This window comes from Streptopelia decaocto (genome assembly GCF_964273445.1).
Source record: "Streptopelia decaocto genome assembly, chromosome: 4".
NCBI lineage: Eukaryota > Metazoa > Chordata > Aves > Columbiformes > Columbidae > Streptopelia > Streptopelia decaocto.
The window spans coordinates 32,400,090-32,416,954 of record NC_138658.1 but is presented as its reverse complement, the minus strand read 5'-3'; the positions used below and the strand labels follow the sequence as shown (position 1 = coordinate 32,416,954).

The 16,865-nt window shown below is 39.1% G+C and overlaps 1 protein-coding gene across 5 annotated transcripts in view; it reads right to left on the bottom strand.

Annotated features, from left to right (window-relative positions):
* TMEM131L (transmembrane 131 like) overlaps positions 1-16,865 on the bottom strand; it is an 80,201-nt gene that overhangs the window by 880 nt on the left and 62,456 nt on the right. For 4 of the 5 annotated variants that reach the window (XM_082051708.1, XM_082051705.1, XM_082051706.1 and 1 more), the window contains 12 exons: positions 16,242-16,427; positions 14,500-14,649; positions 13,305-13,921; positions 11,383-11,534; positions 9,987-10,111; positions 8,346-8,503; positions 7,281-7,466; positions 6,302-6,380; positions 5,143-5,228; positions 3,730-3,850; positions 1,993-2,081; positions 1,018-1,160 (listed from right to left, as the gene is read on the bottom strand). In XM_082051708.1, coding sequence (XP_081907834.1) covers positions 1,018-1,160; positions 1,993-2,081; positions 3,730-3,850; positions 5,143-5,228; positions 6,302-6,380; positions 7,281-7,466; positions 8,346-8,503; positions 9,987-10,111; positions 11,383-11,534; positions 13,305-13,921; positions 14,500-14,649; positions 16,242-16,427 — 2,092 coding nt within the window. The remainder of the gene's footprint in view (positions 1-1,017; positions 1,161-1,992; positions 2,082-3,729; positions 3,851-5,142; positions 5,229-6,301; positions 6,381-7,280; positions 7,467-8,345; positions 8,504-9,986; positions 10,112-11,382; positions 11,535-13,304; positions 13,922-14,499; positions 14,650-16,241; positions 16,428-16,865) is intronic. The other variant, XM_082051707.1, reaches the window with a different exon arrangement.

Here is a 16,865-nt window from a genome sequence, read left to right as displayed (position 1 = left end):
CTCTAATTGGGAGCAAGGGAATTTAGTTAGAAAATTTCGAAAGCTTATAAAGAACCTCCTGGAGGGCAAGATGTGTTAGTCTGCGAGGAAGTCTCTTGGAGAAGGTCATGGAAGTCTTGGGACTTTTAAAACTGAATGAAACACTGAAATGTATTGTGGGGAAAAGCTCGCCAGGGAAATGAACTGAATTATCTAATGTATTTTCCAATCTCTACCTTCTGTGTTTCCTGGCATTCCTGAATAAAATATGAAATAAAGCCACGTTTATTTTAGGAAACAGTCTTCTACCAGTTTTGCCACTTTTTAACACAGCAGAATTTTCACTTTTGCAGTTGGAAATATTTCTTGCTTTATTTGGTTAGTTTTATTCAAAATAAATCTACTGTAAATTAAAAAAAAAAATATCTAAAATAGAAGATTTTGAAATATGAGCAGAAGAGAAGGTGGTTACAATTAAAGACCACCTTGAACTGAAGTCACTACATTGCACTATGGGATGACATAAACATGGCTGGTCGGGAGCATAATAGGTCAAAGTCAGCATGCAGAAATCTGCACTAATCCAGCTTAAATCACTTGGATTTCCTAGCAAAAAAAAAAAACAAAACTGTCAAAGTCACTGAGAGCAGCTGTCCATTCAGCTCTACAATTTCCAACTCTCTTTGGGTTTTGCTGTCAGCACTTTTTGTGTTTTACCCTCATCTGGAAAGGCTGATTTTGATAGGAAAAATTCTCAGTAGACTATGTAAGTCCAAAATGTTTTTCCATACATAAGATGATTTTAGTCAATTTTCAGGCAAAAGGATCTGTCTTAAAATTTCACAGAAAAGGTCCAGTAACATCCTTGACCACCAAGGGACAAAGCTGGGCTACCAACATCAGCATCAAATCCATACATCAGGCTACTTAAAAGATTAATGGAGAACGTGCGAGCAACAAGGAGGGGAAAGACAGGAATGCACTGGGTAGGTTTTGAAGAGGCACACAAAGGCAGCGCCTCGCAGTGACAACACTCACTGTGGAGTTGACGTAACTGGCGGGCTCCCAGGTAGGTGGCATGTTGGGAGGTGCGTTCCAGGCAGAGGGACAGTTCTGGTCAATGAAGGCTGTATTCTGCACCGCTGCAGTACCTGGGAAGCCACTAGGATAGTTCATGTTTTCTGCAGTTTATAAAAGTAGAAAAGACAGAATAAGGTTTTTGCAGTATAAATAGTATTGACATTTCTGTGGAGCAACAGTGAATCTTCTTGGAGTGAGCCAGGCTGGAACCCACCTAAGCCTTCAGCAACTTCAGGGAGCTTCAGGGCAGCACAGCAGCAAAGCATAACAATTTCTGTTAACAAGGCTACCGCTCTGTATTAGGGACCCAGTAACAAATTGCTATCAGGAGGATGGAATAAAGAGTTGGCAATCTCTCTACTGGAGAACAGAGACTTTATTAGCCACAGAACGTGCATGGCAGAGCCTACCCAGGCTTCACTGCCAACATGCCTCAGCTCTAAGCACCCGAGGGATCACCGTGCTGCCTGTGATACTATAGCCTGACCTTTAATTATTGCTTAGGTAATGCTAAAGAATTCTAGGTTGCGGCCAGTGTGCTTCCCAAGCCAAGAAATTCTAGCCTGGAAAGGTAATTGGTCACGAGAGGTGTTCTGTTTCACACACTGTAAGGCAAAAGTCTGCCAGAGGGGAAACAAAGAAAGTAGTGCAAAGAGATTTGTGTTATACTGTGGTCACAAGCACTTCTCTCTATTCCCTCTCGAACAGAGTCCTGTGTGCTGGCTTTTCAGGCTTAATAACTCCATACAAAGATCAGTCTTCTCATCTGCCACATGCAGACATTATTTATTGCTACAGAGCACCCAGTCAGCTGGAAACTGTAAAGTCCGCTTGATGTCCAGATGTTTACAGACAAACTCAGCCTTTAGTTCTACAAAAGGTGAGAGAAAAAAACATGCTTAATGGTAATTCATAAGCTTTATTTCATCATACCTTCTGGGAAAGCACCATATTCATTCATCTCTAGTGGACAATACATGTTGGAAAACTGGCTGTCACAAGCTGCGTTCCAGTCGATGAAGCTGTCCCAAGAAACAGAAAAATACGCTGTCAGAAACAATTCGCAGAACTTCTGAAAATTATTTGGAAATACTTATTTAATCTAAAGCTGTTGGATGCAAAAACGCCTGTAAGTGATGATGAGGCTTTTCACATTCCACTTGCCAGTTCTGCCAGTACCTGCTCTGTGCCACTACATAATCACAGCAATTCTCTCACTGAGCTTTCTGTTCTCTTGGAGGATGAACAACTTGCAATGACGGCTACCAGAGTCCTGCAACACCTAACTGGGTTCAACTTCTTCAAATGTAAAAAAAAAAAAAAAAAAAAAAAAAAAGTACTACTTTTCCCACAACCATGGTAAGGGTAAAGTGAAATAATGTGATTTGAAACAGAAGACAATGTAACACATTCTCAAACATCTGAATGCTTGACAATAGCAATTAAAATGGAGATTTCTACTTTCCTGATCACATGTTAAAGTCCTGTTAAACAATTATGTTTTCTAAACTACACATTAATTTGTAGGGATTACACTTGTTTTAATTAAAATAATTTCAGCATTTCAAGAAGACTTTTCAAAAGTAATTCTTGAAGACATCGCGGAAGTGAAACAAGCCCTGCTATGCAATGACCCTGAAGAAGGTCAAGTCTGGAGCAAGTCTGGACAAGATAGGTATATAAAAGGATTTCGCGTTGTGCTAATTCAGTTTCACTATTCAGGCAAGAAGTCATCGTAAGTTACCACCACTACACATGAATAAGTAATTACATGTAGTTTTGGACATGAAGTCTAAATTGAGATTAGCATATGAAAGCAACATAGCATAATACAGAATCTCCCTCAAATCATCATGTATTTAATCTGATTTAAGAGTCAGACCATTTGCCACTGCTGCCACTCATCAGGGCTGCAGTTTGTTGACACGCCAGAGCCAAAGTCAGCAGGCTGGTTGGGATCACAAGACCATCACTCAGGAATTTCTGCGTTACCACTTCGTCATTTCGCATGACAGGATATGACCTGAAGAACTGGCCATATTTCACTGCTACGTTGTGGCAGAATATTTCTTCTCACTAGTTTGTGGTGCATCTTTCATTAGTAACATTTGTGGTGTGGAGAATCTAAAGTACACCAATTATTAAAGTTCATCACTACAGGATGATCAACCTAAATCTAAACAGAGCCTGAGTCAGTCAGACCAACTTGTATCTTTACACCACCATCAAATGGGACTATTTGCCTTTATTTAACAATGTCTGTTCCTGCTATTTAACACGAGTACACACTACATAACACACCGGATGATACACAGAAGCTATGTATTTAGCAAGAGGGCAATGAACCTAAAAGCCAGGCTCTCTGCCTGGCTATGCAAGAGAAGTGGAAGAAATTAAAAGCTTTCCGAAAAGTATTTCATTAAATTTGAAGGAAGTTCTGGAATATCTATATATGAGCAGGAACACCTGTGAATTTGTCTTAGCAAAATTAATCACAATGTACTAATGGAAGAGCATAAACAACTAGAACTAAGACTGAAGCAACAGCAAGAATTTTACTTTAACTGTCACCTGCCTTACAAATATTATAAGCTCAAGTATAATCCTCTGCATCACCGAAACTTGAACAAAGCATTATCCCTACTGTTTACATGAAACGTAACAACTTGCCTGTTGTGAACAGAGGGGGTTTCTTGGATCATGCACGGTATGTTATTCTCAAGGTTGTAGTTTAAACTGTTTGACAGGCAGACTGGTTGGGCAGGCCACAAGTCTCCTGTTGGGTAAAGACCTAAAAAGAGAAAAGGGAATGAAATGCAGAACAGGAAGAAGGCTCCAGAAACTCTGAATATCACAACGATACTTTATTCTCAGATTCACAATTAATATTGTATGCTAGATAAAAAAAACCAGAATTATTAACCAATTTTTTTGTCATGTCTTCAAACAAATCTCAAAAATTCTATTTGTTAAATATATGTATATATAAATTGGAACCAAGAAGTTGAAACTCAACAAAACAGGGCAAGAAATTCTTACAGAGAGTCCTTAATTCATCAGCTGCCAGCACCAAGGCAGCACCCTTCCTCACGGCAGGACGGAGAGCAGGGAGGTGGATCCCCACCAGCTTCCCCTTGGCCCCCACCCATCAGTCAGAAACCATCTCTGAAGTCCAGCAGCATGAATGTAGTGGGAACGGGGTTGGGTTTTTAATAGACAACAGCCATTCATGACCAAACAATATGTGAACTCGTTATGGCTGTATTTAGCCCCCAGGGCAGGTATTCATTGTGCAGCTAAGGACTGAGTGCCCTGGCTGCCCACAGACACTTGGTTCCTATCAACTCTGTGAGAACAGGCAGCTGGAGAAAGGAAACAATACAAATTAGCAGTTTCCATGAGACAAGGGTTGCAAAGTTGGCTCTATTTCATTATTTCACACGATATTATGAATATTGCTACCGTGGAAGAAGTTTTATCAGCATTTGTATCCTACCAGACTCAGGTTAAAACTGGAGCAGCCATGGGCAGTCAGTTCTGCTGCCCAGAGAACCATGTGTCTTCCAACTACACCTCACCATGAGGCCTGTTGCTTTTATGAATCCCACTTAACAAGTTAATAGTACTTCCCTTTGAGATACAAACAATGAAAACTCAAAAGTTCAAACAGCCCCAACCCAAGCGCATTCATTACTGCTTTCGAAGTCCCAACTGGAAATTTAGAGAGAAACAGTTGTATTTATTTGATGTTGGCCTTCATTTTAACACAGCAACCAGTGCTCTTGATCTCCCAACTGCATTATTTTGGGAAATACATCTGTGCAAAGCAAGAGGAGGAAAAAACAAATACTACCTAAAACGTGAGTTAAAAGCTAAATGCTGTCTTCACACAAAAGATGCAGCAAAAAAAGTCCAGGTTATAAGCTTAGCTTTGTTAACTTTGCTCTTAACTTGTTTAGAAGTCAAGCTCTAATAACAACATGTCTGTCAAGTCGGTGCATACAAGTGTTACAGGCAACATCACTGAAACAGCTTGACAAAGTGTGCAAAAAAACAGCGCCAGTTGTTAATAAAGTAACTGACCTTTATTTTTGTCAGGATCTGCAGCTATGTCAGTGAAACTGGGACATAAGGTTTCAGGATATTGGGGGATGCTGTTCATGTCTCTGCTGAATGAAAAGAAGATTTCATTTCTTAAGTCTAGATACTATTATATTTCATAATCCAAAGTATTGCAAAAGAAATATACACAGATGTAAAAAGTATTCTAATAAACATCACGATTGTTATTGCTTTCCCAGTCTTTCTTGATTTTTCTTATTTTGAATTAATCACTGTACAATTTTTAAAGTTTTACTTTTCAATTAAAAGACAGCTACTTATTACACATGCAAAATGAATAAAATTAATACATCTTAATTAACCTACTTTCATTATTGAAGTATCAACCTATTGCAAATTAATTCAACAGCTCTTTTCTAAAATTGGCAAACAAGCTATAGTCCATGAAGATGAGCAGGATCTCTCAGAATGTTTCAATGTTCCAAACAACTCTCAGGCAAGTTTACTTTCATGTGCATGAAGACACACAGGCACACATGAATATCAATTTTATATTTATCAAACCCCAAAGAAACTAGTTAATGTGAATGGAAAGGGAATATTTTCAAGCACCAGAATCCCAGAGGAAAAGGATTAAATTACTTTCACTAGTGAAAACAGAGAGTCATGAATGAGAAGTGAAATGAGGACTCGTAATAAAAATTGTAGATGCTATCCCTATTACAGTAAAGAGGTAGAAAAGAATATGGGGGAGGGGGAAATCAATTTTCATGCTGTATATCCTAGGAGAACATTATTCCCATTAAAAGAATAACATCAACTTGAAAGTCTCACATCCACCTTTTTGTTTGGTTTTTTTTTAATCATTTTTACTTTGATACAACTAAGTGCTAATGGAAATGTAGTAAGTTGCTAAGATCTGGACGAAATGAGAAGGGAAAAACAATTTCCTTTTTTCCCTGATTTATTTTATACTTGGAAGCATTTATCGTATTTCTCCAGCATAATCCATTTTGCATGTATCATGTACTGAAGAAGATTCTCCTTCTTCCAGCTAGTAAGTATAATCAGATGATCACAAAAGAATAACAACAGGTAGGTATAATTTATCAAACTGAGACAAGATTTCAAGTTGATGGTGTTTCTTTAATGTCTTAGAGGTGTAGATTCAAATTTTTACCTGGTATTGCAGATGTTATGAGACAGATTTAAAGTGATAGGAGTTTCAGATGGAAAATCATTTTGTGAAATATTCTCTCCTAAAGAAAAGAATGACTGTGAAAATCAAAGATCCTAAAAAAAGAAGTATGCACAGAATATACATACACACAAATAGACTCATCAACGGTGTTAATCAAGTCTTCTCTCAGACTGGAGTATCATACAATTCATTATCTATTGGATCGGACGTTCAGATACACCACATACTATCTTTTGGTGATGTAAAGTTTTATACATGCACAAATATGCATGTAAGTACATGTACATTTTTAAATTATTCAAAACATCTTTTTTTCAGGTACTCAAGGCTGGTTTTAATTGTGCCACTTCAGCACTTTCTTTAAAATTTAGTTCTAGTGCTACATCAATCTGGACAGCGATGGTGGTGACAGGGTTTAGATTTTCAACTATTTCAATGATGTTCAGGCATTCAAAGAACTGCAGTAAATGAACCACAGTTCCCATTTCTCACAGTAGCCAAGTGGCCCAGATCTCCTGGCTACTTATGCCTCAAATACCGCCATCCAATCTCAGCATCTTCAGATCTGAGCTGCTTTCACACATTCCTTGTTTGCAGATTTCTTAAACAGCTATAACAAAAGGATTGTATTTTTATGACAATAATGTGATGTAACAAATTCAAAGGCAGAAATTGCTTTGACTAGAGACTCTCAGTTATTCTGTCTTTTCATGAAAACTAACTGTGCAGCTTCCTCAGTGAGGAGCCTGACATTTTCTCTGCAGCATGACAGCTCATCTTCACAAAACTTACGGTACTTTTTTTCAAGGACCAAGTTCTGTCAACCTCTCCTTATGTTTCTGAGAAGTGCCCTATAAAAGGCAAGCTAAGTGCTCCATGCCACAGTACCCCTTTCCATGCAGAAAGAAGGCTGAAACTCTGCCCACTACGGTGCAGAGGTGATATTTGCAGGACTTACGGGATGGAAGAAAATGCCTGGCAGTGATCATGGGCTTTTTATCTCCATCTGAACTGCTGGTGCTGCTCCAGCTACCCCAGCTCCCACGACTGGCACGAACACTTCCTGATGAACTTCCACAATCCGAACTTGAATCAGAACAAAACTTCTCCAAACACTTCTTTTTAGATCGTTGATAGAAGCTTTCTAAAGAAGTTGTGGAAAAAAAAGCCACCAAAACTCAACACATAACATTTAAGAGAGACTTTCAGCTGAAGATTCAGTGAAAAGTCATCTGAAACATGAATTTACATGGATTCTCTGAATACCTTGATAACAGAACAGAAACTGTTAGCCTCAGGCTAAATGTGCCAGCCCCTACCATGAGAAGCTTATGACCTACACGACATCCCCAGTGCAATGAATCCAAGTCAGGATACAGTGCAGCTAGAGACAATAGTTTCAAAGAGGGAGCCCATATAATTATTTGAAATATATGGTTAATATTTTAAACATGAAACATATCCTGGCCGTAGGAACATGCATACTAAAAGCACGGACAAATGTTGCAAGTAATTCATAAGCGGTATATTCGCTTTCTAATTATTCCATCAGGGAGGCAAAGAACAATCTTATAAACTGATACCCTTCTTCAGCCCTCCTCTTGCTAAAACCCAGGAAAAACACCTAATTACAATCCCAATGGAAAGGCAGGAAGCGGGTACCCAAGCTAGTGGTGGTTTTTAAAAATGACCTGCCTATTCTAAAGGTGGCGCTTGCAATAGAGTCGCTTCAGTTAACAGCGGCTGTAATTTGAACATGCAAGCAGACTGTCAGCCCTCGACCCAGGAATGATGGATTATGGCTTCAGAATGATTCATCTTGTGATCTGCACCACCAACCAAGCCCTCAGAGAAAGCACACAGAGCCCTTTTGAAATGAGCACATATTATTTCAGGCACTGCATCGCACCAGTCCTGCCGTCTTCGCATCAGGGTTTGATGGGGAGAGGAAGGAATACAGCTCTACTGCCACAAAACCCATGTTACATTTCTTCCCCCATTTAAGACAATTAAATTTGCGTACCTGTTTCTCCCTGTATAGACAAACTCCCAGCTTTCTGGTCTGCTTTACAATTTTCCCCGTTACCCTGAGGACACCAGGCTCTTATTCCAATATTCGCTCTCAGTTCCGGCCTTTCAAATTCACTGCACATATGCTTCAACTCACTCGGCTCAGGGACCCTAATACAACCACACCCAAAGAAACACATTTGCATTTTACATTTCAGCTGTATTTTTCCTTTTCAGGCATTAAACACTTCAGTTCAAATGGCTATTGAGGCAGGATATGGGGCAAGCAAGCGGTTTAGGAGTCTTATTCCCCAACTTCACATAAACCTAGAAAAGCTTTCCCAAAATGCAATACCACACAGACTCCTACTTCTCAGGGGGGGGAAGCAAAATAATGCATGTACGGTTAATTCCATTCTCTAACTTACTTGCAGAAGGCAATCAGATATTATAGTGTACGAAGATCTAGATAAAAACTGTGCCCTATGTCTAATTCACTGGCACAATTACAACTAGAATAAAACCATCATCTGAAGTAATCTTAAGTTTTTGCAAGTAAAACTGAAATATTTGGATCCAATATCATAATCAGAGAGTATTAAGGGAAAACATAAAATTCAGCTGTCAAATTTCTAGAGGAAGGAAATGGTTACTTCTTAACTCAGAAAGCACCAACTGCTGAATCCGTCCAAGGAAGAGATACCATATTTCAGTATTTCACTTCAATTTTTTTTATCCTTCCTACCTACAAAGGTGTGCATCCTGCAAAGATTTACAGATATACTGCTTTCCCATGCAATGAATAGTAATTTGTTCAGATTTACAATCTCCTTGTTAAGTTCACTGGCCTCAACAGGACCACTTGGAATAAAAATTAAGTCTGTGAAGGCTTTCTAGAATTGTGATCTTAATTCAGAGAGCTGGGGAAGGGGAAGGAGAAGGATTTTCTCCTCATAAGTGTTTCTATTCTAGCAGCAGTTTATAATTGGTATTTTTAATCAACAATCCAAATAAATTAAAATAAATTTTAAAAGAAAGTATAAAATAATTAAAGAGTAGTTCGGTTGACTTTAGAAATGTAACAAACCTCGGGGCAGGGAGGAAGTAACTTCTTAAAGTGCTCTCAATATTCTTTTGAACCTAGTGCTGCTCTAACCTTTTTAATCATTAAGGCAAAAATGCAAGCCCCTGTCTCTTTTCTATGTATTCCTCTTTCTAAACTACTAGAAGACAACATTCCCTCAGTTACTCAATATAGCAGATAATTCTTCTGAAGGTTGAATAATTTCAACAATTTTGTTTTCCTTTTTTCACTGCAGAGAATACAAAACTGGATTTTACCCACACAATACACAGGAGGGTAACCATCCAAACTTCAGAGACAGCAAATTCCAGACTATAACACAGAGTGACCACTGCTATGCAGAATGGGGTGTGTCTATATAGATGCAGATTTACAAATGGAAATTTTTCTTTTGCTGGTGATACTTAGTACTGCACATTCTTAATAATAAAGGCTCAGGCCAGGATTAAAGTGTGTTTATTTAAATAGATAAAGCAATCCTGCTATTGTACTATGCAAAACTCAGAAAAAAACTATGAAAAGATTAAATCAACTCTGGATTTCTTCATGATTTGGTGAGGCAATACATACCTTGTAGATATATTAAGATTCTTCTTTTTATTTTTTCTAGATGTTCTATTTCTATTCCAATTCATATTTGGTACATTTCCTTCCTTCTTCTCCTGAGGTTTCTTCTTCCTATATGCATCTTCTTGCTAAATGTAAAAATACGAGCTGAGACAATACTTACTTTAGAAAATGAAGTTACCTCAGTAAATGAACTCCGTTGGATTTTTCTAGCTAAACTGCCCTGGACAAAATGACCTGACCCAAATGCATAGTTACTTCATGATTTAGTGCCTTTCCACAGCACATCCTCTTTCCAACACCATCAACTTGACCAGCCTTTCCAAGACTCTGTCCTTCACCACACCAACAGATGATGAGAGAAAAATGTTTGAATTCCCAGTGTTAGTATTTTCCCCCTCATAGCATCTAGCTCTGACTTCCAGGGAAGTAAAAAAATAGGGGGGGGGGGGGAGAAAAAGGAAAGCAGTCAATAAAATTCCCAATGTGCTAAAAACAAAAAACATCTGCCAGATTTATGATCAGTTTGTATGCAAGTTCAGCAGCAATAAATCCTCCCTTTCCTCAGCAGCTGGGGGGCTGGGGGTAGGCACTCATTTGAATTACAACTGAGGAAATTATGGGGTAATTTAACCAAGAAATAATAGTCATTTTTAAAAATGCAAAAAACAAATTGAGCACCATCAGCCACACATGGAGAGAAGGTTTTAACAACAGTTCTCAAAACAAGACTAGACCCTTTCTTTTCTGCTATATGTTCCTCAAACATGGTAAGCAATTCCTCTTTACACCTTTTTGCCATGGGATTCCTATCCAGCAGACAGGACACAAACATAACCCAAAATTATTGAGTTTACTCATTACCTAATGAAGTTCTTTAAGTGTTTTACACTGCTTACAAGAAAGGTACGGTCTGTTAAGGGGCTTCTGCCTGCTGTATTCTCAAATGCAAATTTCTGATGCAAAGCCCTATATTTAGAGGTCAGGTCTGCAAACGAATATGAATATGCCCATCTGGGGCACCTCTCCTCCAGAGTGGGGCACATTCCCACATCATTGCTGTGGCTGATAGCTGTCATTAGATTCCAGCATGTTTGTGCCTGCCCTGACAATAACAAATAATATCTCTGGTTGTGATACAACCAATATCATAATACAAGAGCTGTTTTAATTTTTACCAAAACTGTTCATCATTCTAAAAAGCAGCATTAGTATGCAGTAGATGTGGGACAGCACGTCTGTGTATTTCCTTATTCATCCAATTTACAGTGTTTCAGATCTGTGACTTTATGTAATAGCCCCCACATACACATACTTACCTATGTATGTGTATACAAATATAAATAAAACCCAAAAAGATCCTTTTAAACTTGAAAAGCAGAAAGATCACAATACAAACCTCAGAAGTAATCTCCTCTTTTGCGCAGCATGGAGTCTCTTCCTTAGGTCCTTTATTAATCTTTTTCTCTGTTGAAGGCTTTAGGTTGATCTGCTTTTTTAAAGTCTCACAGTTTTCTGTTTCATCCCTGAGAGGCACTTGCTGGCTATTCCCTACAATGAAACAGAAACATTAGTTTGCCTGGGAAGGGAATGGGCTCTCAGTCATAATGGGACAGAATCAACTTCACCTCTGATCAGTTCCAGGTATCTCAGGATACCTGCAACACGTCCCCTGTGATATGCTACTGAGACCTGTGGCTGCTCTACATGAGAAACACCATCGCTTATCTCATTGAACTGGTCTTCCCGAACATTTTTATGGTTTTCTATCTACCAACCAGCTACAACATCCCAGCTCTGACTCAGCCGCCCTCCGCTCTCTGTTGCGGGCACTCACGGTTGCTGCAAAAGGTGCGCATGTGAATGAAACACTGGAGGAGACACCAGGCAAGGGAGGCTGCCAGAATTCTAAAAAATGCTCTCTTGTTCTCCAGAATGCAAACATGAGAGTATCTGATGTCTTGATGACCCCCTGCTCACACAGAAACTGGTCTGTAACTATAATCAAGATCCAAACACTACAACATGGTACTTTTTAGACTTCATTTTTCCTACCAGACTTCTTGAAACACAGAAATACATCCCTGATAGTGCAGAAAACCACAACTGCTAATAAGACAAGGCAGCAGATTACCTTTACCACTAAATACAAGTAACTTTAAGTACTCCTGAGACACTGTCTCAAGGTGGAAGTTCTGCCGATGAAGATGTCTAGTGCCTCCCAATTGGTTTATGTATAACCATGATTTCCACAACCTGTACTTAGTTACTTTTCTATGCACATAAATCCAGTTAAGATATAATTACTAATTTTTTTATTTCCCCCATCTGATTTCCTAGTTCAAAACAAATAACAAATACCACTCTGCAGTTTAGGAGCACATGAAGAATGTCAAAGTACTTTGCAAGTGTGAGTGAAATTATCCTGCCTCCACCTGAGACAGGACACTGGCACCCGCTGTATCTCACAGATAATGACGCAATGGGAAGCGACAGCCCCAGCGTAACAACTACACCCTGCAGTGGGGCCTGAAATCCCTCTGTGCTGGCTCACTTACTAAATAAACTCTACCTCAGCTACAGCAAATGCCAGTCTTCAGCATTCAGCTGCCTTGCTGAGTGCCTAAGTAATGCCAAGCTGCCAAAGGACACATCCTCCTCCCCTACTATGTTCTTGATTTCCCCCAGGTGCTCTTGGGCTGCTCTTAATATTCTGGGTTGTGAAGCTCAGAGGCGAGACTGCCCAGGCAGCTTAGTTCCACAATTAGAAAAACAACAACAAAACCACAAAAAAACCCCACAACATAAAACCAAAACAACAGGATAAAAAATACAGCTATGCAGTTACTAAAAGAAATGTTGATCTGCGGATTCCTACAAAATATAATTTCACAATACCCTGATGTCAGCTTTTGTTATTTTAGCTGGTTTTATCAAAAGCTTTCTGGATATCCAGTACTGAATACTCTAAAAATCAGGCATCAGATTTTCAGTGGATCTGCAAATCACAAACTGGGATGTTTCTGAGTATTTGAAAAGGCCAATTTATATCTTATAAGCAGATCTAGAACATCAATTATTTTAACCATTAAAATGTTACAGCACAAGCCTGAAATCTGTAAACCAGGCAAATTTATGATTTATGAAACAACTTTTAATTCAAGCTGTTTCCTTAGGAATGTAAACAGATAAATCACAGTGAACACATAAGAAATACCACATCTCCTCATCCCATGCAAAAGACAAAATCCTGTCACAGTGAACTCAACAGAAGATTTCACCCAATAATTTCAACTGACGGAAATGGCAAAAAAAAATTACCACTATTTTTCCTAGAAATTTCTTGCAGTTCCGGCTGTTGCTGAGGTGAATTTCTGGACGAGTGACTTTCAGGTAGCTTCTTGGACATCTTCACAGGACAGAACTCCTGTTCTTTGAGCTCAACTAGATTTTCTGAAGTTTTAAGGTTAGTTTCCTTAGGAAACATACATGTTTGAAGATCTTCCTTCAGATCACACTCTGAAGAAGTATTTTTAATGAGAACTGTATTTTTCAGTGCACTTTCTTCTTTACCCAGAAAGTTTTCTGGAAGAGTTAAATTCTTGTTAACATTTATGCCATTTGCATATTTTAGCGTTACCCAGTTTTCACTGACAACATCAGTGCAAATGTCCTCTTTTGGTGCCGAGATTTGGTTCTCCGCAATCCGATTTTGTTTCTCATCAGTAGTTGCAATGGCACTGCCAGCTACTGTGTTTGGTTTCTGCTTACTGTAGTAAACTGAACATTTGTGTTTCTTCTGAGAGTGGCTGTAGGTCGCAGGACTTCTCTTCGCTGCATTCTGACTTCGGCTGGAAGAAGTGCCTACAGACAGGAATCCCTTCCCTTTACCTTTATCTGAGGAACTATAGGAATCCATAAACGACTTGCAGCTTCCTCTGGAGAGAAAAAAAAATATTTGAGATTTGTCTTTATCTATGAAGCTATCATGAGTTGGTTTATGGGATATTTTTGTAAGAAAAGAAAGGGGAGTATATATTCACAAGCCATGGAACTGCATTAGGACTTCAATATAGCATACCAGCTAAGCACATTCTGATTGCAGCGGGAATTGAGCAAGACTCTAAGTATGTGCTTAGACATCAAACATACTTATATGCTTCAGTAAGCGTCTAATTGATCACCCAAGAGGGGCAGATTTTAGGACCATTAATGTACTTTCCATTCTTTTCATGGCTGCCACACATGGTGTATCCTCAACTTCTACCACACAATTTTTTACCCCAAGTACTACTGACAATATACAAGACTAATAAACCCCTGAGTTCTTCCATTTCGCTTTTGTGGAGATGAATATACACCACCGCACTGAAAGCTCTCTCAAAGAGGTCGCCTGGAACACCATCTCCCCTAAACCAGCCCACGGCCATATCAAAATACAAACAGACAAATAATCACTCCACAATAAACAGGGTACAAAATAAGGCAAATCAGAATAAGAAAAAAGTATTTTTACTTGTAGGAATCAGAGCTGATTACGCCAACAGAGTTGCTGTTCTGCTGCGGTGAAGAACTAGGATTTGGCCTCTGTCTTGATTTCACGAACTCTGCTAGAATATACTGGGCTTGCTGGAAGGCTATCAGAATCACTCCAAGCAGGGACAAGCTGCCAAAGAAAACAACAGATACTGATATCTACAGTTTTCAGGAGTATTCAGTGAAAGAGTTAAAAAGCTTCTAATAAGATGCACTTTTCCAACATGTTGTTAGAAAATGCTAAGTAAGAAGACAGATGGGAAAACTCAAAATGCAGTTTAAAATAAGTAACAGTTGTAGTGGTCTTTTTTTTTTTTTTTCCTTTTTTTGCTTATAGCCCATGTTATTCTCTCAATAAAATAAGTCAGCCATGAGCTTCACAATGAAAAAATCTAACAAAGAAAAACTCCATTCTCAAAAAGCTAATACTCAATTTGAAGATCAGTTAGAAGTAAGTCTCACTACAACAGAATGGCAATAACTCTTGATACCTATCAGTCTTCTGAGTAGTTTCTATTCATTTATGGTAGTTACGTCATTATTTTTATATTTATTTAATACTGTCTCTTTCTTTTCCTAGAGAAAATGCTGTCATAAAATGGGCTACAAATGCCACCATACTTCAGAACTAAAACTGAAGCTGAAAAACATCCTCTCTTTCTCTCTAGTGTATTAATTGCACCAAATATAAATTGACCAGAACAAAAATCTTTGTAATTTATCAAACCACCTTCTCAAACACGCAGTATAAATTTTGTCAGCAGGAAAACAGAATGAGAAATTCCTGACTTTTAAGATCCCTGTAGTTTCCCTTCTGTTGCATCTAGAACCAGGTAACATGGTCATTATTGTTGCTTCATTTGTGCTCTGACTCTTTCAGTGTCTAAAGAACAACGCAGGCATAACCACCGTGTGCATCGGGATCTCACTTAGGTATGCACCTGCATGGCTACTTATCACCTTAACATTCACATTCACTGTTTGTTGGCATGGGTGGTAGGAATTCAGAGGTGGTGTGATGAAAGCACTGGATGTCATCTGTGACAACATAACATTCAGTTCATACTAAGCAGTGTGAAACATTAGTAAAACAAGACAAAAGAAGAACATGTGTAGGAGCTCTTAGAAACAGTTTACCACGTGCAAGTAATGAGTCAGCTAACACAAGCCAAATCATCTTTCTGGGGCAGCCTGCTCAGCAGTGTGCCTAGCAAAAGCTAACAATAAACACAAGAATTTTTTAACAAGTGAATGGAAGAAAGAAGGAAAAGCAGGTCCTCACTTTGCTGTCTGAAACTCCATACCTAAAATTCATGTGAATTTTCTGGAAATACTTCAAGATAATCTACCAGTCTCCTTGATTCCATTTGAGATGTTCAGATACTAATGCTACATGTGTGTCTCTACTGCAAGGGGAGTAAGTCGCCGACCAAGGAGAATATGCACTGGGTATTCCTGTGGGGGTATCCTAGCCCATTTCTTTGCAGCCTTAACATGGAATTTTATCAGGAGGAGCAGCAAGAAATGCTTGACAACTTCATCACCAGCTACTGCATCACACCTAAGCTGTCACAGCCAGCTGGCAGGACTCTTGGGAGACAGATGCAGTAGAGATGTAGGTGCTATCACCACTAAAAAAAAATTAACAAGAGGCAAAAGTGCTTGCTGACCTTTCACTGGCAGGTGCCTTTCAAACTGGTGCAGGGGCCCTGAAAGCATTACCTTACGAAGAGGACAGTGAGTCTCCAGAAAGACTCTTCCCAGCTGGGTCCTGGCACCACATCTGCACACAGCGGTAAAAGATGGTGAGGAAGAGTCACGTTGAGTGTGAAGTGGAACTCCAAATCGGCAGCAGTCACCAGTGTAAGCTCCCGGATTACCCATGAAGATGTAAAGTCAGGAGTGAATCTGCCAGGAAAAGCAGACAGAGCTGGTGTTGTTTTTCCATTATTGGGCTGAATTTAATTTTCTGAAGTCACACTGATACCAAAAAATACAAAGTCAAAAGTGGCCACTGTCTGCTTAGACTACACAGATGGCATTGGCACCTAAGAGAAGTAAGACTTTGAGGTCATTTTCAAGCAGTAAAATACAGGTTTTTATTGTGATTCTTCACAATAGTCTTGCTAGTGTGGGTCATTTTTCTTTTCTCAAGGAGGTGCACATGATCAGTTCATGTTAACCAAAACACTCTTTACCAAAAGCACAGTAAGCACAGTTGTCAAACATACAGGCACCATTATGTCAGAAAGGGCTGGGTACTAGGATAAGTCTAGAACAAGGCTGGAAAGATAGGGAAACCAGTAGAAGACATCAGATTTGTCTCTTGTTCTGCTTATTTCCCTG